The following is a 23,934-nucleotide window of genomic DNA, read 5'->3' as shown; positions in this document are numbered from 1 at the left end:
ACACCAACGGACTCGCTTTCATCCAAAATGCATCGCGAAACCGTCTCAATTAAACGATCAATCCGTGTTTTCATCACGGAACGTAACCGTATATATATCCATCGGTGTGTTTTTGTAACCGGATCCCTGTCGCCAATTAATTCGAGCCGGGGATATACGTGCATCTGCATACATAATTTTGGCCGCAATACATCAAAATCAAGCGAAGATTAATCGAGATGCACACTGTCAGGGACAGCAGGTGGCCATACGTGTACACCGATCGATCGCTACGGTAGATCGATTCGTTGGTTGCGATTCCGTGAGTGAGCAGAGAAAGAAAAAAAAAAATTTTCAGGCTTGGAAAGGACGTGAATCGGTGCCTCTCTCGCGAACGTCGCTTCGTAAGGGCGCATGTACAATTTACAAAATATTGACGTTCGAAGGGATGAGCGAGACCGACGCGTATTGCCCTCGAGTTGATTTTGTCGGTGGAAATTATGCGAAGAAATTAAATTAAATTAACGCCGTTATTTCTTTATTTCTGTCAGAAATCTATTTGGAAAACGCGTACGAAATTGAAATTCTTTGAGAAAAATTACAATTTTTTTCAGACGAATTCATCTAGAATTCTTTCAATCGAAAGTAATTTTGCAACTTTTTTTTATATTAACGTGGATTATTTTCAATTGAATTGGAGATTGTTGAAAATTTGAATGGATCTGCCAGGATAAAACATTCTAAACTGCATCACGTTCTTTAAATTGATAGAGAAAGGGTCTCGAGTTTCTATATCCTCGGAGAAAAATAAGAATCCGTTGACCAACATTTCCACTTGCAAAACACAACAATTAAATATTTCAAAATCATTTACAATCATTTCAAAGATATATACATATATACAACCTACATCTTCACATTTGGATAAACATCTCGCAAAATAGAGACTATAAAATAAACATCCCCCCGAACGAATCTCACCGAATCTCCAAACCTCCTCTCCAAATTATTATATCAAAAGCAACGTTTCCATCCCCTTCTCGAGCATGGGCGAAACCATAGGTTAATCGAATTCTCATCGAATTCTGGCTCCCATTTCCGCGCGATATCCGGTGTCCTGGCAGATCCTGGAGCAATCTAGGGGTCGCGGGCACGCATTAGAGATACCGCGTGAGAATCACAGCGGAATTAATCGAGTCATAATTCCTAGGTCGGCCGACTGTGTATCGCCGACTGTGGACAATGGGGCTGCGTGCGTGCACCCACCCAGATATGCACAGTTCGACGGAGAGAGAGTGAGAGAGGGAGAGAGAGTGAGAGAGGGAAAGAGAGAGAGATATGGGTTCATCGATATGTAAACGCGCGCGCGCACACGCGCGTACGTGCAGAAATGCATACGCACACCGCCGTTGTCGCGCGTACGCGAGCGCTTCCGCGCATACGGACGATGCTCTCCCTCCCTCCCTCCAAATCCCTTTGTTTCTCTCTCTCTCTCTCTCTCTCTCTCTCTCTCTCTCTCTCTCTCTCTCTCTCTCTCCTGCTCCTGATCGCGGAAATTTACGAGCACGGTGAACCCGATATGACGAGCGAGTTCGAGTCAGAAGCGGTATTTTCTCGCGGATTCGATCGACACGCCCTTAACCGCCGACTTTATTTTTCCGTCTATTGCACTATTATTTATCGACAACGCGTCGAGAAAAGTCGAGAGAATCGTGGTTTTTTCGTGGAAAATTTTGTCCCATTCGATTAAAATTTTATATATTTGGTTTTGTTGGGAATACGGGGGTGGTACGGTGATGGAGGTCGGCTGAGGTTTTTTTTTTTGCGATATTGTTAAGTTTGGAGGAAAGTGATTGGAAAGATTGTCGTGAAAAAATATTAAAAAAACGAGGAAATGATGGAGGGGATGGTTAGTTTTACCATTTAGATTTTACAATTTCTTCTCGCCGTATAATTACCGTTCTTTTTTATATCGCGTGTCTTTTTTCTTCTTTTTTTTTTCTCGATAATTGAGAAATTTAAAAGAAATAATCTCGATAACGAGGACAAAGAGTAATTTGCATTTGACAGTTTTTATAAATATTCGATCAACCGTATGGTTCGGATAAATTGATAAATAAAATCGTTTTTAATAATACCGTCATTTTTACCGTTATTATCATCTCGTTACATCGCTTATACCCTGTCCAGAGTAACAATGGGCAAATAATCCGCTATTTGCATCTGGAGCAGAATAAAAAAAAAAAAAAAAAAAGAAAGGAAGAAATAAACGAGAGTTGCGAAACAAGCTGCACGCCATTAGTTCCATGAAAATCCTTTTCTTCTTTTTTTTTTTTTTTCTCCCCGATCCCTCTTCCCCCCTCGTTGCGATAATACATAACATGGTTTTAATTACTGTTTGCTTGGGCTGCCAGCATTCCCAGATTTATCGCGATACACATTGTCCGTAAATCGATCAATTATTCACGAACAATGCAAGAATACGACGTTAATTGCGACTCCCATCGGAATAACATGTCATGGGATGAATTCACGGCCGACGGAATCGCTAACCAGTAATGGAGGAGTCCGTTTAAAAAACGGCCGATAAAAGAATACGAAAGCAATTTATCGAACGTCTGGTGATGACAGCCCGCGAGAGTTAATTGAGCTCGAATTGGATACATAGAGTCCACCACCACGGAACCATCGTTAATGTCGTCTCGTGGCCAACCTTTTCGAAAAACTCTCTTATTAATCCGATCCATTAAAACGCCCATCGATGCAGTCTTAACGCGCCGCGAAATTCGCGAAACGCAATTTTTTCTTCCTTCGCTTCGAGATTCTTCGTTTTCTTCGGACGTTTCTAATGGATATCGATAGACCTACTGCAATACAGATACACGCGGCGAACAATTAAAAGAATTCAGTGTGAAATTTCTTATTGGCACTGCGAAAAATCGATTAACAGCGACACGATTGCCACGTTGAATGGACGCCAGTGAAAATTAATTTACAACGTCCTTGAAACGAAAGGCGAGGAGAGGGGAGGGGAGGGGAAAAAAAGTCGAAAACGAAACCTCGTTAAGAGAGAGCCTCGAGTCGCGCGTACTAGCACGCGTGCTACAATTTATTGCATCTTTCTTGCGCGTTAAAGCGTACTATGAACCGCATACCTAATGCTCGGTTCCCAGCTCGGTTGGATCATAAATCGTGCGAGTCTCTCCCTCTCCTCCCCACCAGTTTCTTACGCGGAGTCTCGAGATCGTGCACCACGACGACGACGAGCCAACGACTTCCACGCGATACTACCCGCTAGCTACCCTCTCGACGATAATTTCCGTTACTCTTAATTCTCGTTCCCTTCCACCCAACCATTTCGCGTATCTCTGCCAAATTCTTTCCACCTGAATTTTTGAATGGATCGCTTTCTTTTGCAAAAGGAACAACAATTTTACAAGGATCCGTTATCGACTCTCATTCTACGTAAAATCGTTACATCCATTTCGAGACGAATCGACGAGTTAGATGAAAGGCAATCCAAATAGCCACGTAGACATTTTATCCGTTGGATCAGAGATAATTAGAGACGTAGAAGGAACAGGAGAACAAGCTGGCAACTATTTTCTATTTTCGCTGCATCGCCGATCATAACACGGCCTGTTTACATGCTTGGTCGAAATTCGCCGAGGGCGAAAATTTGCGAAGTCGGGAATCGCCGGTGTAGGCGAGATTATGGAAGCGGCAAATGGAATACCGTAGCAACGAAACACCATTGGAAACGAGTGAAAGAGGCTTTCCCCTCGTAATGGTGATTCGGTGTATACGCGATCGAGATAAAGAGGAAATCGAACGTATCTCGGTTAATTCCGACTTGTAATTATTGGAAGAACCACTGACTCGACACGCGGAGCACAATATATATATATATATACAAACGAACGGCAAATGTAATTATTGGTTTGCTGTCAACCGTATCTCTCCAATGAAGCTTATCTCGGATCGAATTAAAACGGTCTGGTTACCACTATCGAAACGCGATCGCGATATTTATGAAACGATTCCCAATGACATGGTCGATCCGCCAAAATCCTGGCTGCGCTGGGGTCGGATTCGAATCACGATCGAGATGTTGGAATCGATAAGACTAAGCGTAGCGAAGCTCACTTTCAACTGCTGACTCGCGATTCAATTTACTTTATCGCCGCGTACCAGACGTGTGACAGATTGTTCGGAGACAAAACGGAGGGGGGATCGGAAACGAGCGATTAAACGCGTAAAACATTAACTAACCGCGTAAGTAAAGAGCGAAGAAGGCAATAAAAGTCGTTTTGTCATCACTCACCGCTTTCGCTAACTCGTAATCTCCCTTCCTGAGCAGCTCCATCAGCCTCTGCCGCTCCATCTCCTCTTTCGTCACGTACACCTTGCTCTCCTTATACCTCGCGTTCTGCACGTTCTCGTAATTGTCGCACAAAACGTTGTGGTACCCCATTGATCTCTGCTGACCGACACGCTCGATGATCTTTCCAAACGTGTCACTACAACCACCACCACCACTACCACCATCACCACCACCACCACCACCATTACCATTACCACCAACAACAACAACCACATGCTCCACCGAATCCTTGGGCAAATCTTGCTCGAACTGAAGATTCTTCACCAACACTTCGTTCACCACAGACCCGCGCTCCTCCATTTCCCTCGAGCTCGCCCTCTCCTTCTCGCTCTCCCATCTATCGACCTTCTGGCAACCGACCTCCTTGGCATCCTCCTTTTGAAATCTTGCCTCCATTGTTCGATGATCGGACATTCGATCGTTCGATCGAAGACACGCGTCTTCGACCTTGAACTTTGCCGCCTGCCTTTCACTCTCAAGCTCGTCCACGGGGATAGTGGCGGTCGATAGATTGCTATTCTCCCGCGTGTGACACGGTTCGCTTCTGTCGGCCGGGTTCCCGGAATCGTAAGGGATCTCCGCGTCGTGGACGATCATGATCGGCGGCTCCTCGGCAGCGGCGGCCTCCCGTTTTTCCTGCTGTTCGTTGCACTCCAACAAACCAGTCGCGGCGGGTCGAGATTGCAGGTTCGCCTTAATGCCCTGGGGGGAGCTGGATGAGCGAAACGTGACGAACGTCCTGCCAGCTTCGTTCGCTTGATCCGGCTTCAAACACGGCGTCGAGCCTTCCTTCTTCTTCTTCCTCTTCTTCCTCCTCTCCTGCGACCTACCGTTCGGCAGACCTCGCTCAATCTTCAAGCATCGACTCAATCCGATCTCTGGGTATCCGCAAACGGACGCTTCGCTCTTCTGATCGTCTTCCTCGATAGTCTCCAGGTGTTCGTACCGCAACTCGCCGACCCGTTCGTAAACCTCCGCTTCTTCTTCTTCTTCTTCTTCTTCCTCCTCCTCCTCCTCCTCCTCTTCTTCTTCCTCCTCCTCCTCCTCCTCTTCTTCTTCCTCTTCCTCCTCGCCCCCCTTTTCGTTTCGTTGGCCGAGCATAACCACTTCTTTGGGAGGCGACTTGCGATCGGATCGAGCGGCCGTCCCTCCTTCGCCGTAAGCGGAAACCTGCAAAGAAGGTCGAAGGATCGATTGGAGGTCATCCACGTGAATCACCTGAGGCTGAAGACTGCGCTCGTAAATCTTCTCCACGGCGTGATTCGGCGAGGAATAGTGAGACCTCGCGGGCGACTTGTCAGCGGGACCGGTCGACCTGCACTTGGCCGAATTCTGCTCGTTCAATTGTTGCAACGCCGCGTAAACCCGACTGTTGGGTTTGAACGTGGATCGAGGGGAGCCGATCGGCGAACGTTTCGTCGCCCGATCGTCCTTCCCCTCCTGGCAAAAAGGAATCTGATCCCTCCTCGGGAGAACCGGTGGCTTTCTAGCTTCTGGCGGGGCGATGCCGGCTTGGAGATTCCTCGGCTTCGTGACGCGGGATTCCTGGTGACCTTGGAGAGTCCGGACGCGGGCGCCAACGGCACCGTAAACCACCGCCGCGGCACTACCCTCCTGCCTCGCCTGATCCATTTTGTTTTGATCCCTCTTGCTATCCTGGGGATAGCACCTCCTGGACTCGGCCGATTCACAGCCCGTAACCCTGTGGATATCCCGCGTGGGTCGATCAGCGCCGCTCCTCGGAACCTCGATCGATTTACAGGCAACATCGGCTGGTTTATCACCAACCGTTCGCGATGAATCGGTCGCGAGAGCCGGCCGCCTACTTTCTCCGTCCTTATTTGGCGAGATCGGCTCGCCTTGGTCACCAAGGTTGGCCGGGCCCTTCGAGATGCCGCTCCCTCTGCCGCCTCTCTGGCCTGTCTCTTCCTTAACGAGCGGCCGCGTCGCGCCGGCCGCGCTTTGATCGTGACTCTGCTGCGACCGCTTGAACGACGCTTTCCTGCACGGGATGACCGAGCACGACGACGTCGACGCGATACTCGTGGTCCCCGATGTCGTCGAACCACCGCCGCCGCTTACCACCACCACCACCCCAGATATCCTCCCGTGATCGGACTCGTTCCTCGTCTTTACCAAATTCGTCGGCCTGGTGTCGGCCGCGTATCTCGCGCGACAGTTCTTTTCGCCCTGCGAAAATTGCGACGGCTGCTCCCCCCCGCCGCCCCCGCTGTCATCCGCTTGGCTCGCCTCGTTGGCCGACGAGGAGGGGGCGTCCAACCGCCTCGACCTGAAGCTCGAGCCCAACGGGCCCCTCTGCGGAATTCTAGAGGCGGCCGTCGAGGGGCTCATGTCCCTCGCTCTACCGATCGCGGCGCAGCTCGACGCGCTGAAACCGTAATCCTGCTGCTTGCCGCCGCTCTTCGAAGCGAGATACTCCTTGTACGTCCCTCTGCTAGTGTTCACGCCAACGTTCACCTTGTCCACGCCCGGCTTCCGCTCCACCTTCTTCTCCGCCCGGCTAAGATCGTCGTAACTCGACGAGGTCCCGTTCGACCTGTCCCTACCCTCGTCTATCGACCTCGACCTCGAGTCTTGCCTGTACCTCCTCTGACTCTTCTGATCCGCGCTGCTGTTCGACCTGGTCAACGCTTTCTCCCGCGCCCCGACGAAATTCTGGCTCTGCGTCTGGTTCAACCACTCGTCCACCCTCTTCTGCACCTCCCCCTTGCGAAGCAACACCTCCGGTACTCTCGCGCGGCCTGCGTCCACGGTCACGGGCACGCAGGACGAGGGACGAGTCCCGTCCTCAATCTTCTGCCTCGCCTGGATCGGCTCGCTCGCCCTCGCCACTGCTCGCGACCTCTCCCGCGCGGGGAGGCACTTGGGCTGCGTCCTCGACGCGGCCAACGCCGCTCTCGACCTCTCCTGCTGCTGCCGCTGCTGCTTCTTCCGCTGGTCCATCATCACGGCCTCGAAGTTGGACACGCTTATGCTCCCGACGTCGCTCAAATCCGACGACCTCCCGTAATCGAGGTCCTCGTACTCGTCCAATATGTTGTTCACCGATTGCGTGTCGATCGAGCTGATGCTCTTCGACTTGTTCCTCGCCACGCTCTCGTCGCTGCTCGAGCAACCGTGATTCTGCCTGTCCCGACTCCCTTGCCTGCTCGCCCTCCGATACTTCAACACGGCGTTCTCGTACCGTTGCAGAGCATTCTCCCCGCTCCCCTCGATCGCCTCGTTCCTCGAGCCGATCCTCCTAGGGCCGGGCGATTGCTTGTACTGCCTCTGACCGACGAACGTGCTCGCATTCCGTTCCAGCATCGACGACGAGCAGCTCCTTCCCTCTTGATCCATCCTCGACGGCCCACCGAACGTCCCCAAAGCGTGCGCTTCCTTCCGCGTCACCTCTGCCCGCGCGGCGCTCGATCGCGCGCCGCGATGCTCGAGCCCCGCCACCGTTCCATCCTCGTCCGCGAATGGAATGTTACCGCCACCGGTCAAACCCTTCAGGATCGTTTCATCGTTCATTTTTTCGATCGTTCTCGCATCTTCGCGTAATCGTAATCTCGTTTCTTCTCCCTTCTTAACCTGTTACGGACAACGTCATCGTGAATAATGGTACAAGAGATAAAAGGTACAAAGAGAAAATTCTTAATCGTAAGAAATCGTATTAATTTATAATTATTCCAATTGATAAATTAGATCGATCGAGAACTTTGAATATTTTTCCAACATTTTTTGGAATTATAATTGCATGATTTTTTGCCATAAAAATACACGTAATGAATGTAAAGTAGGGAGATATTCGAAAAGGGCGATATCTCTGAAAAATTCGAAGCGACTCTTCCGTAAAACGGTTCTCCCGTTTTAGGTTTCCGGTTAAGCGGCGGGCGCACGTTCTACCAATGCGGATGTATCCGGTAGTTGACCGATATCCGGTCGGAATTAATTCGGTTTTCGAAGCCTGGGACGCATTAGATATTGTAATGGCCGGCCACGTGCTCGTGCGTCGAATCGTTAAAGACCATAACGGCCGCTTGGAATTCAATATGCCTGGCCAACCGTTGCACGGTGAATATTGACTATCGTACAAGTATATTTGTGCTCGCGTCGAATATTTATATCGTGGATTAAATTTTCGTGGATTAATCGCGATTCACGGCAGCGGTAAAAATAAATCTTCGGCTAAATTGACGTTTCGTAAATTCTTACTTTGATGTTTGAGAAGATGTTAAACGAATATGACGCGGGCAGTTTGTCGACGATAAGATTAATTCGATGCTTTATTGAGATAAAGCTAACGTTTATTTTGAAAGAAAATCGTGCAACTTTTATTCTTTTTGATTATATTGTTCCATTTTAATAGTTTGCTTTATTTTTCCTCTTACGGAAAGGATGAATCTAACGTTCGAAAGTGTGCATCGAATCGTATGAAACGTTGAAACGTTGTATTCGTTATAGCGAAATAAAAAAAGATTTCTCATTTCGAGAAATAATTTTGTCGAAAGATTTGCTACGTTTCATACGTTCAATAAAATTCCCTTTTTTTTTTTTTTTTTCAGATTCATACTTCCACGAAAATAGATATCGACAAACATTGCGTTGATATATTTTTACGTATTTTCGTTCGAATCAGAATTACAAATTTAATTCAATTCTAGATTTTGCTCTCGATATTCCACACGTTGCATTTTGCAATTTCTCCCGCATCATAAATCATATTATCGATGAAAATCCTCGATCCACCGGTCGGAAAACAAATTTCTAATTATCTCCCAATAATAATCGCATACCGCAATTATTACCAAATTCATTCCCGAATTACATTCCACGAGGATTTCTAGCCGGAGGGCGTTGCTTGTCTCAGAATTCGAGGCAATTACGAACGAATTTCGATTATTAAATGGCGAGCAGGGATGGATCTAAAATCTAAAAGAATATATCCCGGATAAATATCGAAACGTGGTGCCCTCCCCCGAGATACAAGTTTCAATTCAGAGGATGACGTGCAGCGTAAATTGAATTAAAGCAACGTCCCATCGGAGCATTAGAGGCGCGCTCCACGCGATTCTAACGTTTCCCACGCGGCCTCGCCTCAAGGATCTCTCGGCCAGAGTTCTACTTTTAGATCTGTTCGTCGAGATATCGGCCGTGGGCCACCGCGTAGCCGCGAGATTCGTGCGTCGAGAGAGATTCCTGCTGCTCGCCCATGGCCTCGTTCTCTCTCTCTCTCTCTCTCTTTCTCTGAAATTGACCCACAATTAAGATGTCGGCCGCGTGCTGGCTCGAAAATGTGAGACGCTAATGTACAGAGTGATTCAGAAATAAGCGTCGATACTTTGATTTTTTAAATTGCGTGACGAGGTGGGGAAAATCTCTGATTTGGATTTATAATATTTTTTTAACGTTGAAAGTAAACGCGAATATGGTTTCGTGAAACGGATTTCAGATTACTTTAAATTACTCGATAAATTAGAGTAATTTGTATTTAGACAGAGACATTTGGAACATTCTTTGACACCGTTCGATCTTTGATTTGATTGATTCTCCAAAGCAATAGAATACTTCAGAGTCCAAATCAATAACAAATATGTCAAATAACGATCGTTTGGTTAAATTCGATTCGACACATAGTTGGATACCGAAAAAGTAATAATAATAAATACCCATTAAAAGTTAAAATTTCGAATAAAATGCTTAACAACAACATTTGTTCATTTGCTATTATAATTAATCCACTCTTCTATAGTATAACCACTTGGTGTTACAGTACTGTTCCATGTTTTTGAATGATAAATAATTGAACTAACTTTATTAAAGTAATTCTTTATTCTTAATTTCAACCGTAATTCAATCTTTCTCCGATCCAAACGTAACCTACAATAAATCATTTATAAAATTAGAAATTAAGATACACAGGAGGGCACCATATTTTTGTATATACTTGTCACTACTACTTGTCTCTTCATATTTCCTCCGCCGTATTCTAAATATATTTCTGAATCATCCTATATGTAACAGTCTCTCCTCCCCCATCGCGTTAACCAGAACCGCTAAACGAGCAACAAAAGCGTTTCTTTCGAGACAATGCGGTTCCAACGGGGCACAATGCACGGACCCGATAAATAAAAGGAAGGGGAAACGGAAGGGGAGAGAGGAGAGAACGAAACAGAAGGTTTCGCTCGTAATTATCATCTCGAAAAAAATACATTCCGCGCGGGTGGAACGCGACACGCCGAATGGCTGAGTTCCATCGCCAACGCCGCCACCACCGCAAGAAGGGAGAGAGAGAGAGAGAGAGAAACCTATTTTTCGGATGCATTGACCCGAATCTTAAATCTGCCTCTCTGGAACAGAGATTGCACACGTTGCAACGAAATCGGCATTTTCGTTTCGTTAACGAAATTCTTCACCCTCGTTCTCGATCCATACCCGTTTCCTACGTTTTATGAAAAAACGTTCTGGACACGAGAAATCTCTCGGAGATTCGATGATTAATTGCGAAATTTAATATAATTTAAATCGAACTCGCAACGAGATGATTTTCCACGGTTTCGAAGAAGTTAGCCGATCGTATAAGACGGTGTTCGTGTTATTAATTCTTCGAACAGCGCGATGAAATGGATACAGGAAGCATCTTTTTTATCAGGTTTTATTATCCAAGTAATTATATCATGAAAATTGAACGAGAGAAAAAAATTGAATACAATATGGATCGAAATATAAAGTTTAATAAAATCGTTTTCTAAGCCTCTACTATACGGAAAAACGAAACTCGTTTTTGCAGAAGAACGGATATTGGACAGGCAACGTAAGAAAGATCTGGAAAGTTAAAAAATATAATTAGTTCGAGGAAGGAGAAAGGAAAAGAGACAAGCACGAGTGGATCGACATATGGGTTCTTCAATTCGGCTTGGCATAATTTCGGTCCCAATTGATATCTACCGGGCCGGATCTCGATTGGGGTCTGCCGGAATCGAAGAGTTAAATCGCGATTCTCCTCGTATAACTGGCTGCCATTGAACGAAAGAAAAACTCGTGTAAAAAAAAAAAAACCGAAAAAATCCATGCTCGTGGCATACATTAGCATAAATTTCATTTCACATCATCGGGATGTAAAAATCCGCTAGACAATTTCGGTGTATATATACGCGAAGACCGGCCAACTCGAATAGACCGTGACGTGTGCACTCGGTTCTCCTCTGATTCTGACCGCGTAAAAAAGAGAGAAAAAAAAAAAAAAAGAAAAAAAGAAAAAATTTTTTTTAATCACCATCCAATGTTCACGAGCAATGAACATTGAAAAATATATACCGCACACGAGCGTTTCAGCTGTCTCGAGTTGTAATCGTTCGTATCCAATCGAACGATACAACTCGAGGGCTCGAGTCGACGAATCGTGTGGCAGCCGCCGGTACACAGGGACCACACACGAGTCGACGACTCGTGTTTCCTCCTCTCGTCTGCTCTCCCTCGCAACGACCGCGCGTATACGCGAATACTAATTACACGCGTGGTCTCGATACACTTTCTTTGCACGAGCGAGCACCGATCTTTTTTACGCTCGTTCGTCGATTCCGCGAAAGCGACGTACACACGCGTTCACTTATAATGTGATTCATCTGCGTACGTATCTATAGACGAATTATTATATCGCTTCTTCGTTCAATCACAGGAAAGGAAAGAACGATTAATTTTTCAAATTTTGCACATACCGACGATGGACGAACGGTGTTGTCGAAATTAAGGATAAGGAGACGAAGAGACGATTTGATGAGAAACCGTGTCGAGGAGAAGGGGGGAGTAGTATAAATAAAGATATCTCTGTCTATCGTGCGAGCATCTTTTACCCAACGTTATCCTCGCTTCACCGCTTCTTTGAACAGAGGGTTTTTGGACCGGTGCCAATAACAGTGGGACGCCACCAAGAGGATACAACTCTGGCTATCTCTCTTCGATTCATCGGTAACAATGTTGAAAAGAAAAAAGACAAGTCGCTCGCGCGCGAATCTTTTGTACTCGAAGGAACGCGAAGAGGCGTAGGCACGATTTCTCGACCGTGGCACCGTTTCGAGTTAATAATTAGTTAATAATCGTTGCACGCATCAATCGCGAAAACGCTCGTACGCATTAGCGATGGCTCGTTGAAAGTAAAACCTCGCTCGAGAGGCTTGTGCTTAAACCCTTTCTGACCCCTTGATTGATCAAACGACGAGACCTTTAACCTCTCGTTCGTTATTCTCTTTAACGGGTTATTCTTTTCGCATTTCGCTCCTTTTCTTGTTTTTCTATTTCTTCCTTCCTTCGCCAGTGATCTTTGAATTTGTTTTCAGGATGTAAAAAAAAAGAAAGAAAGAAAGATACACATTATAAATTGATCAAAGAGCGTTTCTTATTTTTCCGGTATCGGAATTATTCTTTTACTCGACGGTAGAATAATTGCTGTGGTAATATCTATCTCGCGATAATAAAAATATGAAGATGAAGGATAGGGCAGGTGGAAAAACGTGCGCAACGTGGAGGAGGTGATCGCGGTTTTGTCGAGCGTGATAAACGAATTTTCGGCACGTCAAATGAAGACTTCCCGCGCGTGAAAAACCTACAGATTAACTTCACTGTATCTGCTCGATAATGCTGAACCATTAATCTTTCTCACGGATTGACGCTCACCTCTCCACTCATTAGAGATAACGGTGCCTCTTACACGCCACTTAATCGAGCGCATATTTGTGCATACAGGCTAATTTTTCAACGAATAATTTCACGTGACGTTTAAACAGAATTGAAACTGAAAATATCGTAACAAGAATTTCTTATCGAAAGTTATTCCACTCGGACGAATAATTTTGTACAATTTTGTATTGGAACAAGATCGCAAGGAGCACCGATCGAAATATAAAGCAAGAGATAAATACAAACGCGCAGAGAGAGAACAAATTCTGTGGAAAAATTTTCTATTTATGTTTATCTTTTCATTCATTTGACAAACCTCTTTTACGAAATATTCCGTGCGTTCGATGTATTTGATGTCTCGCGAGAGACATCACGAGAGATCACGGATAAGATCGTATCTGCGCAACGGTGGATATTTTATCACTGTGTTAATTAAAATTATTATATCAGCCTGAATTTTCTTTTTATCCCGGCCACGAGGATATCAAAAGGCACGAGATTTCAAAAGGATTGAAATTTTCACGTTTGAATTTGCGAACGTTAAAAAGCGAAAAGGAGCACGTTTCGAATATCAATCATATCACAAAGACCCGCGATGTAACCGAGGTACTATTATACCGAAGTACGTGATACGGATGTTAATGAAAGAGAGGGGGAGGAGGAGAAGGAAAAAATATCGCCTCGAGGATATTAAAAATCGCACAGGTTTCAAAGTTGGAACATCCAACGTTCCAATATTCCCTCTTTAATACTCGTTACTCGAAGATTTCAATTTATAATGAGATGCAAAAATCTCCACGGTGATAAGCGTATCGATCTTTCTCCAATACGGATGAAATCGGATACGATCGGGATATTTCTCGCATCGTGTTTTTCCCCCGTAAAAAAAACGTAAAAAAATGCAATTTGCATAATATGTATAAAATTTTAAAACCGCGTTTAAAAATTACGACGAACGGACGAATTTGTTGGAGAACTGCGAACGGAACGCATTAACGAAACCCTCCTGAAACGAAGGTTCAAGAGGATCTCAATTTCTTGGAAACTCTAAGAAGCGCTTCTTCAAAAAAAAAAAAGAAAAAAAGAAAAAAAGAAAAGATCCCATTTGAATAGATGTATCGTTTCTGATGGACCGGCGATCTATACCTTGCGGATGGTATTCCAGTGGTTCTCGAGTGTACAGTACCTTCTGAAAACACTCGATGCCCTTTCACGATGTTCTTCTTCCCTACCCCCCACCACGTTCCTAAGCCGATGGGGCTATTCATGGCCCTGACAAGGCTAGCCTTTGAGGTGCATGACCTGTGCAACTGCACCACGACCGAGCCACGCATAGAAATGCCCCGTGAAACGATCGCTATTTCTGTTCATATTGCGTGCTCCCTTTGATCGTTACTCGCTATTTATCATACGCCACGCGTTACACTGTTACGCGCGGTCTGGTGCAATTAAGAAAAAAATATCCTCCTCTCCGCTTTGAGGACGCTTTTTCGCGATCGAATCTCGCGACACACCCGACCTGGGGATCTTCTCGCTGCAATTATTCTTTTTCTACTTTAAGTCGATGATTCGTAAGAACGAAAATGCTTGATCCTTCCTTGATTATTCGTTTCAACATTTTATAAATATTAATAATATTCGCTTCGTCCTTTTAAATTTTCCACGTAAATTTTTAACGAATATTTTCACGCCGGAACGTGCACAACCTTTCTCATTTTCTTTTCTTTTTTTTCTTCCTTTTCATTTTGGCCAAGGTTCTCGCCACGCGGGGGCCCGGATTCGTGGTCCGCAGATGGTCCAAGGCTCCCCTTTTCTTTCTCTCCCTTCTATTTTTCTCCGTACACCACGACCTTACGGAGAAGCGCGTCATTTTTTCGCTCGCGAATAAACCACGTGCTCGGTTCTGGCAACGGAACAACTGTTGCCAACTCGGGCGAGATATCGTGCCACCGCGATGCGAAACGACTTCTTTCTTCCAAGGGATCCTCGCTTATTTATATCCCTCTTTGCCTCGAATTCGGGCCGCGACGTAACGCGAAAAGTAATCGTTACGGGAAAAGAAAAATAGATTTATCCTCGTGAGAAATGTTTCGTAACGATGCCCGATACAACGTTTGAAACGAACACCCCGACAGATGTTTTAGAGCAGAATTAAAAAAAAAAAACATTTTCCATAGTGGTAGCGATAGTTCCACGACTGGGTCTATCCATTTTGAACGATTTTGAATCGGCCTCACGGCGAGAGCCCATCGTAATCGACTGGATTTCTTCGCCCACACCTTTTTCCATTCGGTTAAATATCTTAACTGTAAGGAGAGATATGGTCTCGGGAAGATATGGTCTCGGGGAGAGATAAAATTGAATTTCGAAATTAAGAAGAAGAGACTCCCATGGAAATCGAATTCTTGGCAAGATTTCGTGCAGCTACGTGTGATTCGATGATATCGAAGATAGATTTAGAAGAAGCTGGGATTTAACAATTTTTAATTCAAATTCATCTCCCTACTTCTCTAATATAATAAACACTGCTCGACTGCATTAATCTAATTTTTAGATACGAGGGAAACGAGCTAAATCTCTCGTTTATTTCTCTGCTGAAAATATGCTTCGAATATCACGAACAATCGCAAGATCCCTCTCTAAAAAGAAAAATCTATTTGCTTCCACCGATCGATTTCGAGCCAAAGAAAAATAAAACATTTTTCCGAATCTATTCGATCCACAATTTTCCCAAATTCGAACCAATTATATTTCCCTTTTAACCGTCGCGCTAGCTACGAGAACGAAGAAATTTTCGATTTCTCGCAACAGAAGCGCACCATTCTCTCGGCAGCCACTCGTCTTTGATCTCTTGTACCGGATACACTCGTTACGAGGCGGCTCTTTTCGAAACCCGCGCTCCGGCGCGGCAAGTGCATTCACACGAAGATAACCAACACACGGACGACGATCGTGGTTGGCCATCCTCGCCGCCATTGTCCAGCTCATTCGGTGGCCGATAATCGCGGAGAATATGAATCGAGCCGCGGTGAATGTTTGCCGAGCTTTATCGTATATACACGCGGCCACGCACGCTGCCGTTCATTGCGCGCCGAAGGGAGGGGAAGGAGGAGGGGGGAAGGGTTGTTCAGGAGGAGTCAAATCACGTTGGTAATTCGCGAATTTATACCAGGAATGAAATCATGGACGGGAAATGTTGCCGATTTATCGTTTGAGAACAAACGTTCTCGAATAAACGACGACACACTTTCGAACTTTGCGGGCAGAGAGAATCGTATTACGATTATTACGCGTTTTACGATTTATCGTTGTCTTTCGTGAAATTGAGTCTCGTTGAATCGTGTCAATTCTCTTTTGATTTTTTTTTTTTTTTTTTTTTTTTGAAATGATAAATAAGGGTATTGTAAAGTATTACGACATTTTATGGATAATTCGTAACGTTGCTTCAAGTTGCTGTACGAAGTTGAGAAGGGCAGAATTCGAAAAAGGACAACGAAATCAGATTGAGAATTTTATAACTCGCCTATGAGTGGAATTTCTTGTTCCAGATTATATTTACTCGAGTGCTTCTTACGTATTATGCACGAATGTATTTATAAAATGTAAAATCGTAATCTTATTACTACTCCTATAAACTTTGGCACGCAAAAAGACAGAAAGAGACGATCCAATGTCCGATAATATACATTCGAGAGACAAAGAAAATTTGATTTTACAAAATAATCCTACTTTCATTCGTTCGATTCGAAGAGAAATATGCGATAACTCGATGAATCAACGATCGAAGAAAGAAATTGACATTCGTGACACATTCTCACGAAACGTTAATTTTTTTCGTTAATTACGTCGGATGAACGTTCCAAACGTATTCATCTTTCGTAATCACGAGTCCGTGATATCAACTTTTAACACGATGCGTGACGATAAGTTACATCCGAAAGCGAGCTCGCGATAACTCATCACCGCGCCCATGAAACTTTTCTTTGTTCGCGTTTCACCGGCCGCCCTCGTGCGCCCATCTTACGAGCGTAGTACACCCACGCCTCCCGCCTTGTCATTCGATCTTCGCATCGCGCTGGAGGGGATCCTCTCCTCGGGCGCGTAGGTTTGCGTGAACGATAACCGTAGAAACGTCGAGAACTCTCCCCTCCGTATCTCTTTTTATTAATTGCCGCGACGCGAACAGCTGATTATTGCAGCCGCATCGCGTTCAATTTAGACTAAATTTCAGAACAAACCAATGTTTATTACGCGCATCGACTACTATTATCGAGATGTGTACAAACGTATTGGAATTTTATTTACAGTTTTTTCATATTTCGAAACCGAACGATCGTTGTTTCTTGGACTGTATTTAAATTCTAGGAGGGATTAAAAAAATATGGGATGAATACAATGTACAACAGGGACGACGACAGAGTTTATGAATTACACGTGTGTTTCTCTTTAGAAAGAGAAAGAAAAAGGAATCGATCGAGGTTTTATCTTAAAACCAAAAAAGATCACAATGGGCTCCATTAATCAGAGGGACGGATCTACTTTGGCTATTATCGGCGAGCACGTGTAAATGCAGGCGTGTAACGTACATACCTAACGCGACGAACCCGCTGGGAGAGGATCTCTTCCCAGTAATCGAGTGTGGCCACGTTATCCTGCCAATTTCTGGCTACACTTGGCGCGGCGTAATTTCGTCGTGGAATTAACCGGTGGAGCACGTTGCCAACCACTCGATGCCCACCATCGAATGATTCCTGATTGCGCGACAAATACTATCTCTATCCACTGCTCTCTATCGGCCCATCCTGTTGTCACAGGAATCATCCGCTCGATGAAAAAGCGCGCAACGATCCAACCGATTCCCTTGAAAAGGAAGCTTCTTCTTCCTTCTCTGTTCCTTGTCTCAACGCCTCGATCTCTCTTAATAATACAGCGCATACACTGGAGAATCAGAAAATCGTGACACCGTTCACCGAGAAATCACCAAATCTCCCATTTCATTTCAAAGGGTGGGGGGATCGTTTCGATCGTGGCAATAACACATCCTAACAGAGATTCACCGCGCACAGATCGCATTTCTTTCGTGACGGAGACCCGCACGATCAATCACCTTCTATTTTTGCGTTGCTGAGCAATCGTCTGGTCTGGTTAGATACTCGGAGAGAACTCGAGAACATCGTTCGTGGAACACTCGCGTTATTTATCGCGCCGCGCCTTCCAGAATAATTTCTTTTTACCAGTGGCAAAACTTCGTTTATTCGAAGAGCTCGAAGAGCCGAGTTCGCTCGGTTTCCTCGATACACCGCGATTTCTTTTATCTCGCCGCTGTGAGAGGAGCGAGAGGACGTCCCGTTGAAATATCGCCACCACTCTCTCGTCCTCGTAACTCTCTCCTTTCCGGGTTTCGCTCGTCGAAACTCGACCGACCCCCCCCCCCCCCTTCCTCTCTCTCTTTCTCTCTCTCTCTCTCTCCGCTTCCGTCAGTCGCACACGATTAATCACAACGCGACGACGAGCCGAGTTTCGAACTTTTTTCACGGGCTTCTCTAATTGTGAAACATCCCCGACTGTATCTGTATCGGGGACGACTGACAGTTCAAACAGTGTTATCAGCGGTGAACGAAGCGGTGCGTGGCGGGCTATCGCTCGATGCCACGCACGAAAAAAAAAACGCGTTGCGCCTTCCGTGAAACGGTCGTCCAGACCGTTAATCACCGCGCTCGTTCTCGGACCCAACCAGACTTCCGGTTTTTCGCGAGAGACTTCTCCCCTCCCTCCTCTTCTCCTCTCCAGGGATCGAAACCCTGATGAATCCCGATCCGGGGACGCGGTTCAGAGAAACGTACGAAGGGCGATTCGTCACGGACGAGCTGTGACCAGGAAGAGAATCGTAAAGCACGATAATTTATCGATGCGAGGCTGGGTATATATTGGTATAACTTAATGAGAAAGGGTCAATTTTTTTCTTATTGGGTCGTTAAGTGAGTCGTATGGATCGCTTGTAAACGATGATAGGCTGTAATTTCTTTTTCTTTTCTTTCTCTCTCTCTCTCTCTCTATCTCTCTATTTCTTAAAAGTCGTCGCGAATTGGTTGAGAATGTGTATGTGGGTTCTCGTCGGTGTGAAAGGAAGCCGAGGGAAATTTCGAGAAAGGCAGGAAGTTAAGAAATTTATTTTGCGGATATTAGGATCTATATTTCGACGATCGTCTATCTCGTCTAGACGCGTGATCGATAATTAATTAACGCGTTGCCTCCAATGGGATCGAATACTTGTTGAATAGTGAGAACGGATAAATTAATAATCTCTATTCAAATTAAGAGAAAAATTAAAAAAAAAAAAAAAAAAAAAAAAGAAAAGAAAAAGAACTCGCATACAATATTAAACGAAACAATTCGAATACAATATTTCTCGTAAAGAAAATTCCTTAAAGAGAACTCGATTAACGACCTAATAAATTTCCTTATTTTCTTCCTTTTTTCTTTTTTTTTTTTTTTATTTCCAAATGAATGGATGACGTCGAGAACGACGATAAAATTAACGATAACGAGAATTAGAAGAGAGGAGGATAGAAAACGGAAGGGGCCGGATAAGATTTGACAGCGTTACGATAAAAAAGATGAGAGAGAGAGAAAGAGAGAGAGAGAGAGAAACGGGCGACCAAGTTGAAACTCGGGGGAGACAATGAATTTTAGATTATGCCGCTCCACCGTTAAAAGACGACAGAGAGAGATTAAATAAGCTTAAGAAGCGGCGGGTATACCCCCTTCTTAAGAAATTACCCAAGAAAGATCTTGTAAGCGGGGGTGTGATCCGAAAGGGCGTTAATATAATTGTCCCTTAACACTCCCCCGTTACGTTGCTCGTGGCTCCCTCCCCGTATTTTTCATCCAGAGACGACGACTGTGAAAAATCCACCGTGGAAAACACGGCTCGTGACACGGCGATTCGATACACAACGGTGGTGTTCCGCGAGGAAAAAAGAAAAAAAAAAAAAAAAGGAAAAAAAAGAAACTGGAAAACGTATCACACCGGAGACCGACGCACACACCGACAAAACACAAATCTTGCGCGAGAGAAGGAATACGAACGAAACGACGAGAAAAAAGGGAAAGACGAAACTGAACTGAATGCTCGTAATTAAGGATGGAAGACGTTGTTTCGAGGAATCAATCGATGCCACCGAGAGAAATATATCGCTGTATTATTTTTAGATTTTTCATATTGCGTCTCTCGATATGGACACGGTCTCCACGATAGACGATGTTTATTTCACTGCACCCGTGGTGATATCGCGCGAAATTGATTTGCGGTTTGATATTTCGAAGCGATCGCGACGCGGCCGCGCGATGCACGACATCGATCCTTTCGATCGCGCTGGCGCGGCAAGACTGGCCGCGTGGATCGGGATCGTGATCGAGGGACGACAAACAGGAGCGGACCAACCGGTGGCTCCGGTTTCTTAAGGGCCCTTGCATCGCGCAGAAAAAAAAACGTTTTCACGTTTATCTCGAGTATTGCAAATATTAATACATTCAATCGAAGAAATGCGTTACTAAATGCGAACGATGAATCAAAATAAGGGTAAATGAAAAATGAGAATAATAATTTTTGAGAGAATCTGAGAAAGAAAGATCGTAAGATTTCGAAGGGAGTATTTTTTTTTTTTTTTGCACGATTCTCAATATTATTTTTCCTCCGCGTCCCTTCATAAATCCTACCTACTTCGCGTCCTCAATCTCACAAACGAAAATCCACGGCAAAGAACACTCTTCTCTCTCTTTCTCTCTCTCTCTCTCTCCATTCTGTATACCCGGGGAAAGACGAATGAATTCGGGGATGAAAAGATCACGCAACGCGCGAGGGTATAACGTTCAATTAAATTAATGAAACGTCACAATTCCATCCCATCCCTGCATCGATACCGAATAAAATTCACCCGACGCTCGATGTTTTAACGAAATTAAACTATCGCCGCTTGAGAACCGATAAGTCAACCAATATTTCCCGATACGTCAACATCGTACGTCTCGATGAACGCACACCTAGAAANAAAAAAAAAAAAAAAAAAAAAAAAAAAAAAAAAGAGAAAAAGAAGCGAAAAAACCAAAAAACTATAAAAATTCACCACTGAAACGTCTACGAATTCCTATTCCTTTTGCGTCGACGTGCGCGTGCGCGTGTGTCGTCCACTCACATCGGGCCGAAATTCCACGGTCGAAAATCAAGTTTGGCCACGCGGCCTCGAAATCCCTCCCGATCGGATAGTGACGAGCACGAGGAGGAACTCGTGACGAAACAACCGAGTTGCCAGGTAGTCGGGCCGGGGAATGTGGCGAAGAAGACTGGTTCCGATAGAAGACGGTACCCCAGCTGCGTACCACATGGCCACGTAGGTGCAGGTATGCGTGCACTCATACATCGACCCCCTCCCCAAGGTGCGCCACACAGCCGCACGCTCCTCGCAAACGTCTCCCTCATTAAGAAACTCGACCGGTCTTCTGGCCGTGTACCATGTTTTTCGCACACGGGAGAGCGCACGATCATCGAGTCGAAGGGCATCGTATAAGGTATGACGACGATACGATTCGAGGTCCCACGTGGTTTCTCTCCTATTTAATCTCGAGGTATTTTATTTTATCCACCACCGTTAACCATCATCGTTGAATTTCAAACCCCGTTCTTTATACTACTCTTCCCTACATTCCCATTTTTTTCTTCCTCTCTCTCTCTCTTTCTCTGCTCCTCTCCTTCTTTTTATGAAGTAGAAGGCGTTGAAGGCGTGGGGGGAGGATTTATCGGGTTCATTTTTTCGCAAAGATGTTAGGGCACGCGGGTGTGAAAGGAACGATTACATCGCCACGTGGGGAGAGCAGAGGGGAAAGGGGATCTTGGATTTATTGATGCATCGCGCGACAGGAGGGGGAGAGGAGGTTGGCAGAGGCGTGTATTTGCGCGAATAGGGGTGGATATTTCGCGTTTTTCACGCGAAGCCTATTCACAGGCGCAAGCTTGTTCCGCTTGCTCCTCGTAAAGGAGGTGCTGCTTTTTCGCCCGTGAATCGAATTATGAGCTCGCTAATATACCCTTTGCCGAGTAACTTTATCGCCTCCCTCTAAACGCTCGCGCTTCTTAATTAATTTCTCGCTTTCTCGGGGAGATCTTGACGCTGTCGTGTCCCTTCCGTGTCCATTTCGATGAAGGGACGAAGAAGGAAGTTTTACAGAAAGAGAGAGAGGAAACAGCTGTCGAGAGAAGCATCGGTCATAAGGAAAGATCTATCTTCCTCCAAACTTTTTCCTGCAATTTTGTATATTCGTATACACGCGCAAAAAGGCAAAAAGGAATTTAAGAAGAGAGAGAGAGAGAGAGAGAGAAAGAGAAAGGACTCGCAAAAACGGAAGTTAATCCGTAACGAAGAACTTTATATACGCGTTGCCTCAACTTCTTTCCCTCTGATTCCCTGGTTGGTAAACAGATTTTTACAAAACTCGAGAGCACAATTTTCCTCTCTAGCGTGTGTATACGCTAATATTTTCTGGTGTAGGGGGAGCGCGCAAAAAAAGCAGATGCCCTTCATCCACCCCGGTAAATCGCGCCAGCGGGTAGCTTTCTTCTCTCGAAAGGGATTCTCAACCACGAGCGTGGAATCGTTCACGAGAGAGAGAGAGAGAGAGAAAAAGAGAAAGTTTAAGGACGAGAAATGGCAAAACGACAAACCACGAGAACAAGTTCCCCTTTCCTCTACTTCCGGGAAACAAGCGCGTAGCTCGCCTCCTTTGTGAGAGAGAGATTCGAAGATCGGCGAAAGATAGGTTAGAAAATTCGAAAGGGAATCGGAGGAAGAGAATTTGAGATTACGAAGCGAAACGGTGAAAAGTTTTACCTTCCGGAATTGCTCGCAACTTCGTAAGCGAGCTTTTAACCGCGGAGTTGCTTCAAGTTTGCGCATTAACACGTTAACCACTCCGCAAATACGTGAAACTTCGCCTCGTGTCCGGCGACACTCCGGCAAATAAGCATCTCGAGATCCCCTTTCACGGGAAAACGTTGTTGCTTAGATATGCAAACCGATGCACGTACGGAACGATACATAGAAAGCGCATTTCGAGCGTCGAGAAGGAGGAAGAAGGGGAAACAACAACGAAAAAAAAAAAAGAAAGAAAGAAGAAGGAAAAAAAGGGGGAGAGGGATGGGAGAAGAGGAGAGGCGTAGACCGCCGGAGTCGATGCTCGAGAAAACTCCTCTGGCAAAAGTTTCGCCATACCATTCCGTGCTAAGGGATTCCGTTTGTCCCGCTTTCTCGTTCTAACGTCTCAAGTTTCTAGCTACGAAACTTCCGCGAATTCCGGTGGAACACCAATAACTGGAAACTTCTCCGCGCCATCCTCTCCCCTCCTCCCTCCTCCCCTCTAATTAGGTAACAAAATATATTTTCGCTGTTTCGCTAATTGCCAGCTACGTCGTCGTAGCCGTGGTAAACACCGGCCGGATGAATCATCGGTCTTTCGAGGTAAACACAAAGGGACGAAAGAACTCGGGAGAGGAGTGGGGGAACAAACGACGTACGATGTTTGTTGCGCTCTTGGCTCTATCTTTCGGTATCCGCTTTCCGGATCTCTCCAAAGTCTCGCCTCGTTCCCGATCTTTCCCAGTTTCCCCTGCTCAGAGCCGATTCCAGGGAAGGATACGCGTTGGATAGGTGTGCGGCTATTATCAGGTTTCGCGAGAACGATCCGATGTTGTGCGAATCTCGTTGCTCGGGGCGTTAATGCGGAATTCACGTCGGCAGCTGTGCGCAACGATCTAGCTACGATGTAGCTAGTTGGTAGAACGTTAACTGGGGCCCATTGCGCGACGCGCCTCGCGAATGTAAATGCGGCAATTCTCGATT

General features: G+C 45.4%; 1 protein-coding gene across 6 annotated transcripts in view; it reads right to left on the bottom strand.

The window, feature by feature from the left end:
- Positions 1-23,934, bottom strand: part of LOC122714666 — a 172,584-nt gene that overhangs the window by 144,669 nt on the left and 3,981 nt on the right. For 2 of the 6 annotated variants that reach the window (XM_043936204.1, XM_043936205.1), the window contains exon 3: positions 4,304-7,957. In XM_043936204.1, the coding sequence (XP_043792139.1) occupies positions 4,304-7,957 (3,654 nt within the window). Of the gene's footprint in view, positions 1-4,303; positions 7,958-17,632; positions 18,909-19,822; positions 20,397-23,934 lie in introns of those variants that run through there. The other 4 variants (XM_043936207.1, XM_043936208.1, XM_043936210.1 and 1 more) reach the window with 4 other exon arrangements.

The sequence above is a fragment of the Apis laboriosa genome, unplaced genomic scaffold, assembly GCF_014066325.1.
Source record: "Apis laboriosa isolate Shangri-la unplaced genomic scaffold, ASM1406632v1 scaffold34_cov151, whole genome shotgun sequence".
In the NCBI taxonomy this organism is placed as follows: domain Eukaryota; kingdom Metazoa; phylum Arthropoda; class Insecta; order Hymenoptera; family Apidae; genus Apis; species Apis laboriosa.
This window is presented reverse-complemented; position numbering and strand designations above follow the sequence as displayed.